The sequence below is a fragment of the Chenopodium quinoa genome, unplaced genomic scaffold, assembly GCF_001683475.1.
Source record: "Chenopodium quinoa cultivar QQ74 unplaced genomic scaffold, ASM168347v1, whole genome shotgun sequence".
Classification (NCBI taxonomy): domain Eukaryota; kingdom Viridiplantae; phylum Streptophyta; class Magnoliopsida; order Caryophyllales; family Amaranthaceae; genus Chenopodium; species Chenopodium quinoa.
Window position 1 is genome coordinate 360,982 of NW_018743373.1, and position 19,952 is coordinate 380,933.

A 19,952-nucleotide genomic window follows, 5' to 3' on the forward strand; every position below is an offset into this window, starting at 1 on the left:
AAAGTACACCTTAAGTCCTTGTGGAAAATATAGCATGTCTCAACGAGAAGCTCAATGTTCTCAATTAATGGAATTTTGTGATTTTGTTTTGCTCCTTGATTTGCATTGGTATTTGGTTACAATGCTGCAACATTGCAATTTGCAGCTACATATATTAATACTTTTGGTCACCTAAACCTTAATAATTTAAAAAAAAAAAAAAAAAAAAAAAAAAAAAAAACTCCCCCAAAAAATATTTATGTAAACAATTTACATTTTACATATTCTAAATCTAAGGAAAAAACGACATCCTCTTTCAAGTCCAAAAAAGCCCAAAATATGAACTCCAGCCTCACCAATGCAGTGAAAATTTCATACATTGGCAAACAATTTATAAGATTTGGCATCAAGAATGATTTGCCTTACGGCAGCAACTGATCCAATGACCCCTAATATGGAGAAAACAACAGCAATGCTTAGATTCAACCAAAATATGAAAGTACGTTTGGAAGGCTTGAATGTAAGGTTGAATAAAATGACAGGTAGAACAAAGTCTAGAGGAAGGAAGCCAAATGCTCCAATAACTCCATTTATGTCTCCAAAAAATGGGAGCATTGCTGATATTATTGTTGCTATGGCGACTGAGAGAGACCGCGATATCACCCTTGGGATCACATTTCTTAGAGAGAATTGACCACTTTTCGGATCTGCCAATACTCCCTCTAATACTTCATTTGTAGGTTGCAGGTATATCTGCGCCAAAAAATTGAATTGCGTTACATATTACATATTATGAGCTACATAATCATTAAACTATTATGATTATTATATTTCAAACGAACACTGATCTCACAATTAATAAGTTATAAACTCTATATCGTGAGATCAAAGATCAAGGCATTTTAATTAGTGTATTTTTAACTTGTTATGCAGTGGTTTCTTAAGGGCATAACTTTCAGTGTGAAAATCAATGTGCCAGGCAAGAAAAAGTAAAGTTGTTACGTACCACACCAACAGCAGAAATTTGAAGGATGACAAAGGCATTGGTCATAAAAATGAACCATTTAGGTAGAAAAGGATTTCCATTCACAACAAAGTTGCTTAATATCTGGCCTTCAGCTTGGTTCCCAAATGCCCAGTAACCTGACACCGCGACACTAAAGAATGTCATTGAAACTACACTGTAACACACGGATAGTCCCTTGAACATCTTCCCTTTTACTGGTGGTGCTAGCGTTGCCTAACAATATTGTGTCATAAATTTCATAAGCAATTAGCAACATAATTATATAATTGAATTAAGGACTATCCAAAAATTTAAGATTTTAAGAAGATATGACATCTAAATAACCTGAATTTCAGGAATAATTCCATTCCCAAAAGTTGTTGCAATAATCGCAATTGCATTAAATACACCAAATAACCGATCCTCAGAGTTGCCAACTAGTGAGTAGTCTTTCTCTGGTCCTTTTGATTTATGTCCTGCATGACACAATGCAACACATTATTCATTTCCATTGACAACTTTAGGATACTTTTCAAAAGCAATATGATTTAAAGGTAGTATATGATTCAATTGTTTCTAGTGTAATATCATGGTTGATCACATGCATGCTAAATTTTCTACCTAGATAGTGTACTGTATGATAGGTTGTGGCCTTGATGTCAACAAAAAAAAAAAAAAAAAATTAAAGGTTGTGGCCTGGTGTGAGGCAGGATCATGTTACTTTTACAACTATGATGCATTGCCGTGTAACTTTTTTTTTAATACATAAAATTTGGGCATTTATGTAGATTGGTCATTGACATAAAATACATAAAATTTGGGCATTTATGTAGATTGGTCATTGACATAAAATTCTTGAACACTTTATTTTTTTATTTTTTTTATTTTGTTTGTTTGTGTGTGTGTGTAATCGTGGGCATGTGAATTGAAAGACATACACAATCTAGCTCATTGCCACTATAATACCTTACATAAAGTTTTAGTAGGACAAGTTTGCTAAAATATAAATTTGGTCATTAATCTCTTTAATTATTTATCACAAAAATTCGACATTTTAAAAATATACATTAAGAACAATCCGGATATACATTGATGATAATATAAGTACGAAATACATATCAGTGAAAATATGCGACATAAATAAAACAAAATGATGTAAAACAAGCAAGGTTTATATGAAGTGGGGAAGTGCAAAAATCAATCATGGGTTTACTTATTTTCATCAAGAAGAAAAGGCTTGGATTACCAATATAGACGGAGCCAACAGTAGCAGCGGCACTATAGCCAAGGCATAGGAGTAGAGAAATCAAGTTAATATGGCGTAGAGAGTGAAATGAGGGCATCTGAGCTAGGATTAGCATTAGTCCTCCGAATATTATTATGAATTCATAGAGCTTCATTGTACCATTCGGATTGAACAACAAGTAGATAGCCTGAGAAATAAGTTGCATCATCACTAAGTTATTAGTATACATGACTAAATCATTGTGTAATATAATTTGAATATATTTTGTCTGAAATAAGAAAAAATGACCTTTATACACTGACCACCTATAAGACAAGCTCCAACAACTGCACCATAGCACACTGCAAATTGAACTGGACCCACAATATATCGCCCCCATCTTGGACCTACCAATAATGTTAAAAAATTTATTTAGTTATTAATCCCTTGATGCCAAATTTATCATATCTAAATAAGTTGAATTGAATATTTTGTAAGTCATGATAAAATCCAATAATGTCTCTATCATACGCTAACAATAAAGTACTAAAATATAATAATACGTACTTACGTAGTGTAATATGTGTTTTTTTATGAAAAAAGGCAATAATTGGTGTACATGGTCAATGTGTTTTTACGAACCATACATGAAAGCAAATAATTATAACATCATTTAATCTTTTGAAGTTAAGAAAATGATTAGATTAAGTATTTTTCGTCTTTCAAGTTTGGCAAGATATTATTGAAATAACAAGAGATTCAACGTGGTCAAGTCATTAGTTGTTTTCTTTAATTATGATTTACATTGAAAAAAAAAAACTTGCTCCAGCAACAAGTCAACATGATGATATACTTGATCATTATTTTATTGACTATTATATTTACACAAACATTAATCTATATAACTAATTCTAAAACTCTAATTAATAAACTAATGTGTTCTTTGTCTAATACTGCGTATTAAATATTGAGGATTTGTATACCATAAATAAGAACATACCTAATATATCATGTGCCATGTCTCGGAACCGAAGATGGCGGCGACCTAATTGAGCATGGTGTTCAAGTACCAACGATAGCAAATTATAGGAGTAAAATGTGACCATTGCTCCTAAAATGAGGCATATAATTCCTCCAGCCCATCCAAGAAATTTAAAAGCATACGGTAAACTCAGTAGTGCCGGTGCTACTATCGATGTTGTTAGATGGTACCCACAGTGCACCCATGACCCTGTCGTCACAATTTAATCACTCATTAGTCATTACATATACAACAACTGTATTTTATACAATATATAATATATATACGAGTGCATTCTATATAATACAGAATACTTCGTATAATATAGTAATAGATCCAATAATCGTCTTTCTTTAATTAAATTTTTTTTTTTTTTTGTATTCTGGTATATAAATTTAGTAAGTTTTTGAAAGGGTAATGTTATATGCAGCCCTTAGGGCTGCATATAAGTATTTAATATACTTCCTTTTTTAGTATTAAGTTGGGAATTTATCGACAATTCACGAGTAAATCGGTGTAATAAATGGTTATTTATTGTCTTTCCTTTTCATTTTTAGCTTCTTATATGCAGCCCTTGGCTGCATATATCTTTTTCCTATTAATATTATGGATCTTCCGCCCGCATTCATATATTGTTAAAAAAAAGAAAAAAAAATAACAAGAAGTAATAATTAATATGGAAGTTCAGCAAAAAGGAGATGATCATGCATGATCCCATTAATTGTGGAGTTGATAATTTTTTTATTTATTTAATTTATTTATTTTTTTATAATGTGTAAAGTTGGCAGATTAAATATTAATTTGATGTAAAATCAAGCGTTTAGAGCAGGGTGTACCATGCTCATGGTAAACCTGATGTATTATGTAAATTTCAATATAATTAGAGGTATGCTATTGCAAATTGGTAGTCTACCAAAAGTCCAAAACTAAAAAGAATATAACAGTGGTAGTTTGTTCCTCCTTTTCCTTCCAACCAAAATCACTTTAGGAAAAACTTTTCAAAAAAAAAAAAAAAAAATTACTATAAGAAAACAAAATTATGTACCAAATATAATGAATTTGGTAGCACCTTCAAACTACTGCCACATAATATCATCATCCTAGCTAGCTACGTGATAATAATTAATAATCACATACATTATTATAGTTATTATATATACTTACGATTAGTATATGCAAACCTTACTCAAACAACAAAATTTTCCCACGCTAGACAATTTGTTTTGCAAGAATGCACTACATATACATATGATATATAAGTTGGTGTTTTACAACAATTTTGATACTCAAAACTACATTATTAGTTTGTAATGTCTTAAGTAGGTGCAACCTCGGAAATGGATGTTGCAATAACAATTGTTCCCTATGAAAAAAAAAAAAAAATTCAAGATCCGCCACTAAATACAGTTGATCCATAAAGAAGACTGAAAATTTACATACCTTTAGATTGGAGAACAAAAAGTGCACCAGCATCAAGCTCCTCCTTTCTCTCATGATTAGATTCTTGGTTAACAATTGTGTTCTCTTCCGGAACTACTTGTGTTTCAACAATATATGTTCCCATTTCTCTCTCTCTCTCTCTCTCTCCTTTTCTCTCTCTACTTTTTCTTTTTGATCAAATAATACAAGTATCAGATAGGCCAAGGTAGACTTGTATATAGTATATATACCATTCTTTATATGAATAAATTAAATTGTAGTTCAGCCTACAAATTTGGACTATTGACGTAATAAAACAAAACATATGCTTAGTATAACTGTCTGTATGAGAAACATTACCAAAAAATAACTTTAAAATGATAGTCAGCAGTTGACATAAGGTAATGATCTCGAATAAGATCCAATTTAACTCCTTGATAACAAAACATGTTAAGTACTCCGTACATAATACGGAATAGATTATTTTAGAGTATTTCTTGGGTAAAATCGATAACTTAAAAGTGATTTTATACGTAAATAGCAATACGTTAAGCAATTTAATTTGAAGTTTGCATTAAATTTGCATTTTAAATTTATTGAGGTGATAAATTTGAATTTTTCTTTAATGATATACTCCTTCTTCTATCTCTAAATTAAATTTTTAATTCATTTTATTATATGAGGAATAAAGGCTTGAAGTAGGAATCTAAGGAACGAAAAGAGTACTAGATTTCATTTGGTTTTCCTTTCATAGATACTTGTGTGTTTCTATTATACAATTCTATTTTCTATGAATAGGACACGAGCACCTCGCCTACCATCTACCCACTTTCCAAGGCGATCGATGGTATGAATTTGTTACAATATTTCCTTTTTTTCACACTCCTTTATTTTTTTTTTCTTTTCCATAAAGAATCGCAATCAAGTTGTTTTTTAATGTTAACCACACGCACTCTCGATTGCAATTGGCACTGATATTATCATGACTTTTGACTTGTTGAGGGTACTTTGGTATTAGATGGAGTTGTTAGAAATCAAAGGTGAGAAATCGACTGATAATCTACCATGAATAGAGCCAATTGAACCGAGAATAAGGTCACTCAAGCTTACCAACTTTTATATTTGGCTGGTTATCCTGGGTTTCTTTGTTAGTATTATAAGGGTTACTTGTTCAATATTATAGGTTATTTCGTCAATGTTATAGGGTTACTCGGTCAATATCATAGGGGTTATTTTATTCTTTTACTAGTGGTTACATGGTGTCGTTAGCCACATAGCCAATTGTCCAAATTAGTAAATAAAAAAAAACGCCTAGAGAACATTTGGTAAATAGAATAGCTCCGGCAACACTTTAGTGAAAAAAAAAAACTAACTCTAAGCAACAATTTGGTGTAAAAAAATCATCTCAGGCGACAATTAACCTTTAATATACAAAAATTTCCGACAAACTACTCGCAAATGCTTAATTTAGTTCTTTTTCATGGTTTTCTTACCTAATTTCCCAACCCCTTTTTCGGAATTAACAATTTGAATAAAAATTATTGATTAAATATTATTTTTAACGTATTTTTCCTACCCCTTATTATCGATTTTCTTAGAAAGGGGTTGGAAATTAATTTGATATCAGGACTTCACAAAATAAAAGGAGATGACATATTAATTTAAATTTTAAAATGGGAAAAATAATTTTTAAAAATTACAATAATGAATTGAATTAGAAAATTTGATGACTTTGTGGAAAAAAATAGATATTTTGGTCTAAATGTCACATGTGATTAATTTTTTTTCCAGATTATCACCGGAGTTATTTTTTTTACTGAAATATCACTAGAGGTCTTTATATTTACCTATCTGGTAAATTGGCCTTAGCCGCAAATTAAACACACTCCTCGCTTGCTCAAGATATATGTTTTAAATTATACTTCCTCTCTGTCAAAATATGTATTATACTTTTTTAATAACAACTTTCCTTTTTTTTTGTCCTATTTGACTTTTTATGGTCTTCAAGACACGTCTTCAAATGAATATATATCCATTTCTAAACACATAAAAATAATAGAAACTTGATATTAATAAAATATAATGTGACACAATTCTAACAAGATCTTACATAAATATATTATCACTTATAAATTAATGAGAATCCATCGTCAAAGATATAGAAGTTTTACCTATATATACCGATGCACAACTTTGACCATGAATATTTGTAATTATATTTATTAAGACCCTGTTCTCATCAAATTATTTTCAGTTCAGGTTAGTTCAACTCTAATAAGTTCAGTTCAGTTCAGTTCAGTTCAGCTCTAATAAGTTCAGTTCAGTTCAGTTTAGCAACTAATTTCTTTCTCTCATAAAATATTCGGTTTAGTTCAGCTTTAATAAGTTCAGTTCAGTTCAGTTCAACTCATTTCACTCAATGAGAACAGACCCTAAGAAGTATAAAAACTTGATCCTATACAAATATACTCCCTCCATCCCTATTTGATTGTCCCTTTGGTAGAAAATCACGGGAATGAAGGAGAATTAAAGAAATTACTTGGAAACTAAAACCCAATAAATTGCAAAAAAAAAAAAAAAAAAAAAAAAAAAAAAAAAAAAATAATTGTTAGTTGAAACAAACACTACAAGAGGGGGGTAAATAGTAGGTGAGTTCCCAGTGACTACTTTTGCAAATTACAAACAAAATATAAAAGGAACTTAGCAAAGCACACAGGATTTTACGAGGAAACCTTCCAGGGCTCAACTAGAAGTAAAATCTCGACCCTTCTAAGGAATTTCAACACAAAAACCAATCCACTATAATAGGGCACACACCAAGTTACAAACCTATTATAAGACAGACCTTTGCTCACAAGTTCCAACTAGAACTTGCTACACAGTAGGACTCTATCCTACCCAATTCAAGTCCCCTGACTTAAATTCACTCGTACTCTCACAGTACAATCACAGCCTTTGTACACAAAGCTATCTCTCCTGTATGCAATATAGTTTTCATACACTTACACCCAATAACCTAACCAATTACAGAAAATATAACACCTAAAATTAGGGCTGAGCAAAACTACCCGAAAAACAGAAAACCCGAAAAATCGATCCTTAACCATTCCAAAAATTAGGGTACCTGATCCAATAACCGTAACGGTTCGGGTACCCGTTCCGATAATTTGTTATCGGGTATGGTTATTGGGTATCATTTTAAAATTAAAGGTTACCCGATCCGTTCCGATAAGTATTTTTTTGCTTATAATTACTTAATAATATAAATGATTAGTAATATTATTAATAATATCAATGATTAGTAACTCTTACTTTACTTTATTATTACTTTATAATATCAATTATTAGTAATATTATTAATAATTTGGTCAAAATCATTTGATATTGTTGTTAATTAGTGGTAAATTATGTTATAATAACTATATAATTAAGTTTAATTATCATTATTGGATATCTTATTGGGTACCCGATAACTGATCCGAAAATCCGAGTACCCGAAGTCCGGGTACCCGAACTTATCAATTCGGGTTATGGATATCACTTTTAGGAATTTTGGTTATCGGGTACCCGAACCGTTAATACTATCAGTACGGGTACCCGTCCCATGCTCACCCCTACCTAGAATATGTTAGGCAAGCAATGCACGAAATCCGAAACTAATATGACAAGATTAAGCTTGGCAAACTTACACGAATTAAGGTCAAAGGTTTCTTCACACAAAAACTCACCCAAAAACCTAATGAGATCATTTCTCTACTATTTATACAAGTATAACTCGTATAGAAAGTAGGGTTTTCAAAAAGATAAAAATTAACTTTCCTTATCTCAAGAACACGGTTTAAGTAAAACATATTTTGTAAAAATCTTTTTCCGGAAAATTAAAAAAAGATATAATTAAAACTAATAATATCTTTTTAACAAAACTGATTTTAAGAAACAAATTTAAATAAAATCCTTTTCTAAAATCTATCTTTTTATCTTTTCAAATTTTATCATATTTTCCAATTTATCTTATCACGCTTCTAATAGATTTCATGTAGATCTACTTAATATATTTAACAATAAATCTAGAATATAATCTTAACTAAATTACTATTGTTGTGCCGCGTTTCTGTAAACTTGAATTACTTGGGCTTCACGCAGACCAGGAACGAGTTCATGCTGTCACTTGATCTCCAGTCCTCAACTTGAACTTCGCATACTAAGTTCCTTCTGGAACTTACTGTCTTCAACTTACATCTTCCAAGTTCCTGTTAGGGAACATTCCTGTTAAGGAGCTTAGTTCTTGTTAGAGAACTCTTCTTCTATATTGTTTGACTTTTCAATAAAGGTCTCTTCATGTTTTCATAGTTCAAGAAACTCTTCCAGCTCCAAGGACAACTTCACCTGTACTAGTCAAACACTTATAAACCTTTTTTAGTTGAGTTTGCTTTAGTTTAAGTTCATCATCATCAAAACCTTTAAGCTTCAACAATTTCCCCCTTTTTGATGATGACAAGCTTAAGAAAACTCTTTTGAAAAGTTAAAACAAATAGAAGGGTGTATTTTTGGATTTTTAATTTTTGACAGAAAGCAAACACACATAAACAAAAACACACAAATAAGAAAAACAGAAAAAAAGAAATAAACAAAAACAAAACTAAACAGAAACAAAACAGAACTAAGATACCGGCATCTATATCAGAAGAAAGTTCTTATACTTTCTCAACTGGAACCCAGAACAACTTCAACTTTCAAGTTTGCTTATTCTTTTCACCCTTTTGGCATCATCAAAAAGTCCTGCTTTTTTAAGTTATTAAGCATCTAGCCACAGCCCCTCAAACAATTCATCAAGTGTGGGAAACTGAAGGTAGCGTTGCTAACTTCCTTTAGATTAATTTCACTTCCCTGTACAAGTTTTCATAATATACACAAACACACATGTTTCTTCCAAGTTCCAAAAGTGTTCATTAAAATCAAAAGATTATCATCCTGCTGAACAATTAAAATATTACAAGCCAAAATAAAGTGTTCTAAAAACTTAAACAGAAACTAAACAAGTTCATGACTGAAGTAGAAAAACATAGAAATGGCTAGGCTAGAGTTAGGCTAAGAGAATTGAGGTAGGTGAGGCTGGTCTTGGTCAAGTTTGAAGGAGATCAAGAATTTTCTTGTTATCTTCAATGTTCTGCTTCACATACTCCTCCATCTTGTCTTGAAGGCTCTTAAGATCCCTCTGGAACTCCAGCTTCAGCATTTTGAGACTGCCTTCCAGACCTTGTACCTTCCTCTCAAGTTTCTGCATCTGTTCCGTGGCTGACTTAAGCTGCTTCTCAACAATGTCAGCTCTATCAACAAGCTCAGCCACTTGCCCTACAGTAACTTTTTCTTCATCCTCATCCAATTCAAGAGGCTTCTCCATACTTGTTTTAGGAGTCTTACTAGCTGAAATCCTCTTGCTCTTCCTTACACCCTTTTCAGGAACTTCCTTCCCTTTTCTTTTTCCTCCCACAGCCTTTTTGCCTTCTACTCTTCTGACCTTCCCATTCACTAATTCAAGGCTTATACCCTGTAGTGTCTCACCATTGATTATATTTTCTGGTTTTTCCTCCAAAGCCTCATAAACCCCTTTGAGCTTCACTCCTAGAAACTCAAACACAATAGAAAGCACAACCACTTTGTTCTTCCTTAGAACACAGTGTGCTAGATGTTGATACATCAATGAAGGAAAATTGATTTTTATTTTCTTGGAAAGGCAGAAAATGACAGCCAATTCCATCAAACATGCTTGACTTCTCTTATCAGTCCTAGGCAGAATTTTTTTTCTAACCAAATTAAACATCAGCTTATTTAGGGGCCTAAGATCATTATGACTCATAACATTCTCCCCTCTTTCTCCTCCCAAAAATTCAACTATATCACCACTTAGATAATCACCAACCTTCACAGATGTCTTACCCTTCACATACAGTTCATAACCCACAGTAGTTACTTTAAAAAAATTTCCTAGCTTTTCAACATCAAGTTCAATTTTCATTTTATTCACTAAACTAGTGATCTTTCCTTTCTTTACTTGGAACTTGCTACATAATTCATCCATAGCAACTAGATATAGCACATTATTTGAAGCAATTGTCAACAAATACTCCCACCCTTGAAATTTTATTAAATCGAGAAATTCTAAAAACCTAGACTTCTTGCACCAAGATATATCGAGTCTATGATCAACAACATACCTTTCAGCACTTTTAAGAAGTTCCAATTGATCATTATCTTCTTCATTCTCTTCTTCCTCTCTCTATTCTGACTCATTTTCATCACTTTCCCCTTGATCATCTTCCTCTACCTACTGAACCCCTTTTTCTAATTCATCAACTTCCTACATTTGCTTCTCAAGTGATTTTTCTTTCTCCTTCTTTTGTTTCCATTCAAAAACTCTGTCAAGTACACTTGATGAACCAATTTATTCTTTTTTCATTCTTGCTCTCTGCTTCTTTAAGGTTTGAAGTCAGAGGTTTAGGGTTTTCAGCAGGCTTGGGTAAATCGGAAGTGGTTTCGGTTGTTTCAAGAAAGGGTTTGTAGTTCACCATTGCTAAGGGAGTGGTTTTCTTCTTGAATGGTGTTTTCTGAATTGTGAGAGTTTTCTAAAGACACAATTTCGGCAATGATGACCATGGTGTTTAATGGAGGGTTTTTGAGCTTTGATGTTTTTACTAAAGTGGGTTAATTTTGATTTGACAGTGGAGTGAAAAGGTGGGTGAAAGATGCTTTTTATAATAATTGAAGCGGTGTGATGGAATTGAATGGGTTTTACTATTCAGTCATTTATTGGAACAAGTTCAATTAATTTTGTAAAATAATTTTGGCAAGATGTATTTTCCAAAATTTGTTTTCTTTCCAAATTCATTTAATTTACAAAACGTGTTTTCTTTCTTAAAATACACATAATGGAACACGGTTTTAAACACATATGACTGTAATATTATTAATTACTCAAGCAATTAAGTGTTTAGTGAACTAACCTTTAGTGATTACTTCAGCTATGTTTAGCACACCAAAATTGCGTCAAATGCTCTTTTTGCTTTATTTACATGATTATTGACTTAGTCATATCTTGGAACTTCAAAAGCAATCAAGTCAACTTGATCATCCCAATTCCAATCTCAATTTCTCAAACCTTTCTCTGTTCAAAGGGCTTGGTTAGAATATCAGCAATTTGATTTTCAGTTTGACAAAATTCTAACTTAATATTCTCTTTCTCCACCTTGTCTTTTAGGAAGTGATGCCTAATGTGGATATGCTTTACCTTTGAGTGTTGAACTGGATCTTTAGAAATACAAATAGCACTTGTATTATCACAGTAAATAGGAACACATTAAAAAATAATACCAAAATCTCTAACTTGTTGTTTTAATCCATAAGACTTGTGAGCAACATGTTGCTGCTGCCACATACTCAACTTTAACTATGGATAATGCAATTGTGTTTTGCTTCTTGGAACCCCAAGAAACTAAACAAGGTCCTAAAAATTGTACCATACCTGAAGTACTTTTTCTATCACTACTAGAAAACAGGCTAATTCCGACGGATTAGTTACGACGGACTCGAAATTCCGTCGGAAAAAGCAAAATTTCCGACGGATTTTTGTTCCGTCGAAAAAAGAAAAAATTTCGACGGATTTTTGTTCCGTCGGATAAAAAAATCCGTCAGAATAAATGTTCATTCCGACGGAATTTTCCGTCGTAAAATAATTAAAAAAAATTAAAATTGATTTTTCTCTTTACCTAAAACGCACCCCTTCTCCTCATTTCCCCCTTCTCTTGTTTCCGCCTCCCTTTCTCTTATTTCCCCCTTCTTTGTTTCTCTCTCATCTTCTCTCCTTCATTCATCCTCTCTGCGAATTCTCTTTCTTCCTTCCTCTTCTTCGTCCCCTCTTCTCTGCTCCTTCTCTTTCCTCTTCTTTACTTCTCATTCTCCTTCTCACTCCTTTCTCTTTCCACCGCCGACACTACCACCCGCCGCCACAAGATCGAACACCAGGTCGAATATCCGAACCCAACCCCCCAAACGCGATCTCCAACGGTGCAAATGAAGGTTTTTAGGCCAAATTCGACCACGAAAACTCTAGATCTAGAGTTTTCGTGGTTGAATTTGCCTCTTAAACCTAATTTTGAGGTTTTTGTGGTCGAATTAAGGTAAGTGTTTTTTTTTTAATTTTTTTGTTGTTTAATCCGATTTTTTTTTGTGGCAGCTGTTGGGAGTTCGAATTTTTCTAAATATTTTTGTTGTGAAGGTCTTTTCGGCGGCAGTAGTGATGGTTTAGGTGGGTGATTTGGTGGTTTGGGCGGCAGTAATGATTAGGGTTGTAGATCTGGTTTTGTTTGGGTGGAAGATATGTATTTGGGTGGGTTAGGGTTAGGTGGGTCGGTAGGGGTTTCGGTTTTGATTTTTTTGGTTGAGTTAGGGGGCTGGTGGTGTAGGCTGTTGTGGGGGTGTAACGGGTTGTTGTGGGGGGTGGTACATACGGACTAGTGTGGGGGTGGTACGGGCTGGTGTGGGCTCGGGGGTCGATGGCGTAGGGGGTGGTGGTGGGTCATCTGGGAGGCTTTTTTTTTTGTTTTATTAAAAGCATTTTTCGACGGATTTTTCCGTCGTACATTTCCGACGGACTATTTCGGGCCCAAAAATAACTTCCGGCGGACTGAATTCCGTCGGAATAGTGGTTCCGACGAAAATTCTGTGGAAAAGGCCCATTTTCCTACAACAGTTTTTCCGACGGAATTCCGTCGGAAACGGGTTTTCCGACGGAATTCCGTCGGAAACGGGTTTTCTGACGGAAAACGGGATGTTTCCGACGGAAAATTTTCGTCATTATTTGCCTATTTTCTAGTAGTGTATTAACCAAATCACCTGCATAGTCAGCATCAGTAAAGCTATTTAATTCAAATGAATCACTTCTAGGATAGAAGAGACTCAAGTCATCAGTTCCTTTAAATGAACGAAGGATTCTCTTTACTGCTACCAAGTGACATTCCTTTAGATTTGCTTGGAACCTAGCACAAAGACCTACACTAAAAGATATGTCAGGTGTGCTTGTTGTTAAGTAAAGTAAAGAGCCTATCATACCTCGATACATAGTTTGATCCATGCAAGTTCCAGTTGGATCTTCATCCAACCTAGTTCCAATACCCATAGGAGTCTTAATTGGTTTTTTGCATTGTCCATTTTGTAATTCTTGATCAGTCAAGCTTGAAAAACATAAGTAATTAGATGTGTTATTGTAGGAGACAAGGTGCTTTCAAATGAAATAAGATAATTATGCCATGAGGAAAAGAGAGAGATGGAGAAATTATTATCCTCATAATGAGGGTAATAGTTATCCACCCCCCTAGTGTAACTATTACCCCCAAAATGAGGGTATTAGTTCCTTTTTCTTCATCTCATACCACACCTTCACTACATAATTTCCTTACAATCACACCAGCACTATCTCCACCTCCCTATATTCACTTTCTTTTTGCTTAGTTTGACTTTTATTACCGTAGTAATATATCTCCCTCAATCCAAGCTTGCCCTAATTGTTATATATATATATAGGTAGCCCTAAAAGATGGGATTATTTCGAGATTTTTGAAAGATGAGACTATTATGAGAAAACTTATAAAAATGTGGAATTATTATTGTAAATTTTTCCTTAGAAATGAACAGATTTACTATTAAAAAAATAATAATAAAAAAAAAAAGTACACCTTAAGTCCTTGTGGAAAATATAGCATGTCTCAACGAGAAGCTCAATGTTCTCAATTAATGGAATTTTGTGATTTTGTTTTGCTCCTTGATTTGCATTGGTATTTGGTTACAATGCTGCAACATTGCAATTTGCAGCTACATATATTAATACTTTTGGTCACCTAAACCTTAATAATTTAAAAAAAAAAAAAAAAAAAAAAAAAAAAAAAACTCCCCCAAAAAATATTTATGTAAACAATTTACATTTTACATATTCTAAATCTAAGGAAAAACGACATCCTCTTTCAAGTCCAAAAAAGCCCAAAATATGAACTCCAGCCTCACCAATGCAGTGAAAATTTCATACATTGGCAAACAATTTATAAGATTTGGCATCAAGAATGATTTGCCTTACGGCAGCAACTGATCCAATGACCCCTAATATGGAGAAAACAACAGCAATGCTTAGATTCAACCAAAATATGAAAGTACGTTTGGAAGGCTTGAATGTAAGGTTGAATAAAATGACAGGTAGAACAAAGTCTAGAGGAAGGAAGCCAAATGCTCCAATAACTCCATTTATGTCTCCAAAAAATGGGAGCATTGCTGATATTATTGTTGCTATGGCGACTGAGAGAGACCGCGATATCACCCTTGGGATCACATTTCTTAGAGAGAATTGACCACTTTTCGGATCTGCCAATACTCCCTCTAATACTTCATTTGTAGGTTGCAGGTATATCTGCGCCAAAAAATTGAATTGCGTTACATATTACATATTATGAGCTACATAATCATTAAACTATTATGATTATTATATTTCAAACGAACACTGATCTCACAATTAATAAGTTATAAACTCTATATCGTGAGATCAAAGATCAAGGCATTTTAATTAGTGTATTTTTAACTTGTTATGCAGTGGTTTCTTAAGGGCATAACTTTCAGTGTGAAAATCAATGTGCCAGGCAAGAAAAAGTAAAGTTGTTACGTACCACACCAACAACAGAAATTTGAAGGATGACAAAGGCATTGGTCATAAAAATGAACCATTTAGGTAGAAAAGGATTTCCATTCACAACAAAGTTGCTTAATATCTGGCCTTCAGCTTGGTTCCCAAATGCCCAGTAACCTGACACCGCGACACTAAAGAATGTCATTGAAACTACACTGTAACACACGGATAGTCCCTTGAACATCTTCCCTTTTACTGGTGGTGCTAGCGTTGCCTAACAATATTGTGTCATAAATTTCATAAGCAATTAGCAACATAATTATATAATTGAATTAAGGACTATCCAAAAATTTAAGATTTTAAGAAGATATGACATCTAAATAACCTGAATTTCAGGAATAATTCCATTCCCAAAAGTTGTTGCAATAATCGCAATTGCATTAAATACACCAAATAACCGATCCTCAGAGTTGCCAACTAGTGAGTAGTCTTTCTCTGGTCCTTTTGATTTATGTCCTGCATGACACAATGCAACACATTATTCATTTCCATTGACAACTTTAGGATACTTTTTCAAAAGCAATATGATTTAAAGGTAGTATATGATTCAATTGTTTCTAGTGTAATATCATGGTTGATCACATGCATGCTAAATTTTCTACCTAGATAGTGTACTGTATGATAGGTTGTGGCCTTGATGTCAACAAAAAAAAAAAAAAAAAATTAAAGGTTGTGGCCTGGTGTGAGGCAGGATCATGTTACTTTTACAACTATGATGCATTGCCGTGTAACTTTTTTTTTAATACATAAAATTTGGGCATTTATGTAGATTGGTCATTGACATAAAATACATAAAATTTGGGCATTTATGTAGATTGGTCATTGACATAAAATTCTTGAACACTTTATTTTTTTATTTTTTTTATTTTGTTTGTTTGTGTGTGTGTGTAATCGTGGGCATGTGAATTGAAAGACATACACAATCTAGCTCATTGCCACTATAATACCTTACATAAAGTTTTAGTAGGACAAGTTTGCTAAAATATAAATTTGGTCATTAATCTCTTTAATTATTTATCACAAAAATTCGACATTTTAAAAATATACATTAAGAACAATCCGGATATACATTGATGATAATATAAGTACGAAATACATATCAGTGAAAATATGCGACATAAATAAAACAAAATGATGTAAAACAAGCAAGGTTTATATGAAGTGGGGAAGTGCAAAAATCAATCATGGGTTTACTTATTTTCATCAAGAAGAAAAGGCTTGGATTACCAATATAGACGGAGCCAACAGTAGCAGCGGCACTATAGCCAAGGCATAGGAGTAGAGAAATCAAGTTAATATGGCGTAGAGAGTGAAATGAGGGCATCTGAGCTAGGATTAGCATTAGTCCTCCGAATATTATTATGAATTCATAGAGCTTCATTGTACCATTCGGATTGAACAACAAGTAGATAGCCTGAGAAATAAGTTGCATCATCACTAAGTTATTAGTATACATGACTAAATCATTGTGTAATATAATTTGAATATATTTTGTCTGAAATAAGAAAAAATGACCTTTATACACTGACCACCTATAAGACAAGCTCCAACAACTGCACCATAGCACACTGCAAATTGAACTGGACCCACAATATATCGCCCCCATCTTGGACCTACCAATAATGTTAAAAAATTTATTTAGTTATTAATCCCTTGATGCCAAATTTATCATATCTAAATAAGTTGAATTGAATATTTTGTAAGTCATGATAAAATCCAATAATGTCTCTATCATACGCTAACAATAAAGTACTAAAATATAATAATACGTACTTACGTAGTGTAATATGTGTTTTTTATGAAAAAAGGCAATAATTGGTGTACATGGTCAATGTGTTTTTACGAACCATACATGAAAGCAAATAATTATAACATCATTTAATCTTTTGAAGTTAAGAAAATGATTAGATTAAGTATTTTTCGTCTTTCAAGTTTGGCAAGATATTATTGAAATAACAAGAGATTCAACGTGGTCAAGTCATTAGTTGTTTTCTTTAATTATGATTTACATTGAAAAAAAAAAACTTGCTCCAGCAACAAGTCAACATGATGATATACTTGATCATTATTTTATTGACTATTATATTTACACAAACATTAATCTATATAACTAATTCTAAAACTCTAATTAATAAACTAATGTGTTCTTTGTCTAATACTGCGTATTAAATATTGAGGATTTGTATACCATAAATAAGAACATACCTAATATATCATGTGCCATGTCTCGGAACCGAAGATGGCGGCGACCTAATTGAGCATGGTGTTCAAGTACCAACGATAGCAAATTATAGGAGTAAAATGTGACCATTGCTCCTAAAATGAGGCATATAATTCCTCCAGCCCATCCAAGAAATTTAAAAGCATACGGTAAACTCAGTAGTGCCGGTGCTACTATCGATGTTGTTAGATGGTACCCACAGTGCACCCATGACCCTGTCGTCACAATTTAATCACTCATTAGTCATTACATATACAACAACTGTATTTTATACAATATATAATATATATACGAGTGCATTCTATATAATACAGAATACTTCGTATAATATAGTAATAGATCCAATAATCGTCTTTCTTTAATTAAATTTTTTTTTTTTTTTTGTATTCTGGTATATAAATTTAGTAAGTTTTTGAAAGGGTAATGTTATATGCAGCCCTTAGGGCTGCATATAAGTATTTAATATACTTCCTTTTTTAGTATTAAGTTGGGAATTTATCGACAATTCACGAGTAAATCGGTGTAATAAATGGTTATTTATTGTCTTTCCTTTTCATTTTTAGCTTCTTATATGCAGCCCTTGGCTGCATATATCTTTTTCCTATTAATATTATGGATCTTCCGCCCGCATTCATATATTGTTAAAAAAAAGAAAAAAAAATAACAAGAAGTAATAATTAATATGGAAGTTCAGCAAAAAGGAGATGATCATGCATGATCCCATTAATTGTGGAGTTGATAATTTTTTTATTTATTTAATTTATTTATTTTTTTATAATGTGTAAAGTTGGCAGATTAAATATTAATTTGATGTAAAATCAAGCGTTTAGAGCAGGGTGTACCATGCTCATGGTAAACCTGATGTATTATGTAAATTTCAATATAATTAGAGGTATGCTATTGCAAATTGGTAGTCTACCAAAAGTCCAAAACTAAAAAGAATATAACAGTGGTAGTTTGTTCCTCCTTTTCCTTCCAACCAAAATCACTTTAGGAAAAACTTTTCAAAAAAAAAAAAAAAAAAATTACTATAAGAAAACAAAATTATGTACCAAATATAATGAATTTGGTAGCACCTTCAAACTACTGCCACATAATATCATCATCCTAGCTAGCTACGTGATAATAATTAATAATCACATACATTATTATAGTTATTATATATACTTACGATTAGTATATGCAAACCTTACTCAAACAACAAAATTTTCCCACGCTAGACAATTTGTTTTGCAAGAATGCACTACATATACATATGATATATAAGTTGGTGTTTTACAACAATTTTGATACTCAAAACTACATTATTAGTTTGTAATGTCTTAAGTAGGTGCAACCTCGGAAATGAATGTTGCAATAACAATTGTTCCCTATGAAAAAAAAAAAAAATTCAAGATCCGCCACTAAATACAGTTGATCCATAAAGAAGACTGAAAATTTACATACCTTTAGATTGGAGAACAAAAAGTGCACCAGCATCAAGCTCCTCCTTTCTCTCATGATTAGATTCTTGGTTAACAATTGTGTTCTCTTCCGGAACTACTTGTGTTTCAACAATATATGTTCCCATTTCTCTCTCTCTCTCTCTCCTTTTCTCTCTCTACTTTTTCTTTTTGATCAAATAATACAAGTATCAGATAGGCCAAGGTAGACTTGTATATAGTATATATACCATTCTTTATATGAATAAATTAAATTGTAGTTCAGCCTACAAATTTGGACTATTGACGTAATAAAACAAAACATATGCTTAGTATAACTGTCTGTATGAGAAACATTACCAAAAAATAACTTTAAAATGATAGTCAGCAGTTGACATAAGGTAATGATCTCGAATAAGATCCAATTTAACTCCTTGATAACAAAACATGTTAAGTACTCCGTACATAATACGGAATAGATTATTTTAGAGTATTTCTTGGGTAAAATCGATAACTTAAAAGTGATTTTATACGTAAATAGCAATACGTTAAGCAATTTAATTTGAAGTTTGCATTAAATTTGCATTTTAAATTTATTGAGGTGATAAATTTGAATTTTTCTTTAATGATATACTCCTTCTTCTATCTCTAAATTAAATTTTTAATTCATTTTATTATATGAGGAATAAAGGCTTGAAGTAGGAATCTAAGGAACGAAAAGAGTACTAGATTTCATTTGGTTTTCCTTTCATAGATACTTGTGTGTTTCTATTATACAATTCTATTTTCTATGAATAGGACACGAGCACCTCGCCTACCATCTACCCACTTTCCAAGGCGATCGATGGTATGAATTTGTTACAATATTTCCTTTTTTTCACACTCCTTTATTTTTTTTTCTTTTCCATAAAGAATCGCAATCAAGTTGTTTTTTAAT

At 32.4% G+C, this 19,952-nt stretch overlaps 2 protein-coding genes across 2 annotated transcripts; both read right to left on the reverse strand.

Annotated features, from left to right (window-relative positions):
• Window positions 1-293: 293 nt before the first annotated feature.
• On the reverse strand, window positions 294-5,042 carry LOC110738095 (GABA transporter 1-like). The gene is made up of 7 exons (XM_021918463.1): window positions 4,672-5,042; window positions 3,211-3,441; window positions 2,520-2,617; window positions 2,232-2,418; window positions 1,331-1,461; window positions 986-1,219; window positions 294-732 (listed from the first exon to the last, which is right to left on the reverse strand). The coding sequence occupies exons 1-7, from the start codon at window positions 4,793-4,795 to the stop codon at window positions 352-354; spliced, it is 1,386 nt and encodes a 461-aa protein (XP_021774155.1). The 5' UTR covers window positions 4,796-5,042; the 3' UTR covers window positions 294-351.
• Window positions 5,043-14,661: 9,619 nt separating this feature from the next.
• LOC110738096 (GABA transporter 1-like) lies at window positions 14,662-19,411 on the reverse strand. Its single transcript, XM_021918464.1, has 7 exons — window positions 19,041-19,411; window positions 17,579-17,809; window positions 16,889-16,986; window positions 16,601-16,787; window positions 15,699-15,829; window positions 15,354-15,587; window positions 14,662-15,100 (listed from the first exon to the last, which is right to left on the reverse strand). The coding sequence occupies exons 1-7, from the start codon at window positions 19,162-19,164 to the stop codon at window positions 14,720-14,722; spliced, it is 1,386 nt and encodes a 461-aa protein (XP_021774156.1). The 5' UTR covers window positions 19,165-19,411; the 3' UTR covers window positions 14,662-14,719.
• Between the last annotated feature and the right edge of the window lie 541 nt (window positions 19,412-19,952).

Coding starts and splice junctions, on each gene's coding strand:
- LOC110738095 (XM_021918463.1), bottom strand. CDS start 4,795: ATGGGAACATATATTGTTGAAACACAAGTAGTTCCGGAAGAGAACACA. Junction 2,419..2,519: donor TAGGTGGTCAGTGTATAAAG/GTCATTTTTTCT, acceptor CTTATTTCTCAG/GCTATCTACTTGTTGTTCAA. Junction 1,462..2,231: donor TGTTGGCTCCGTCTATATTG/GTAATCCAAGCC, acceptor TGTGTCATGCAG/GACATAAATCAAAAGGACCA.
- LOC110738096 (XM_021918464.1), bottom strand. CDS start 19,164: ATGGGAACATATATTGTTGAAACACAAGTAGTTCCGGAAGAGAACACA. Junction 16,788..16,888: donor TAGGTGGTCAGTGTATAAAG/GTCATTTTTTCT, acceptor CTTATTTCTCAG/GCTATCTACTTGTTGTTCAA. Junction 15,588..15,698: donor GAATTATTCCTGAAATTCAG/GTTATTTAGATG, acceptor CAATATTGTTAG/GCAACGCTAGCACCACCAGT.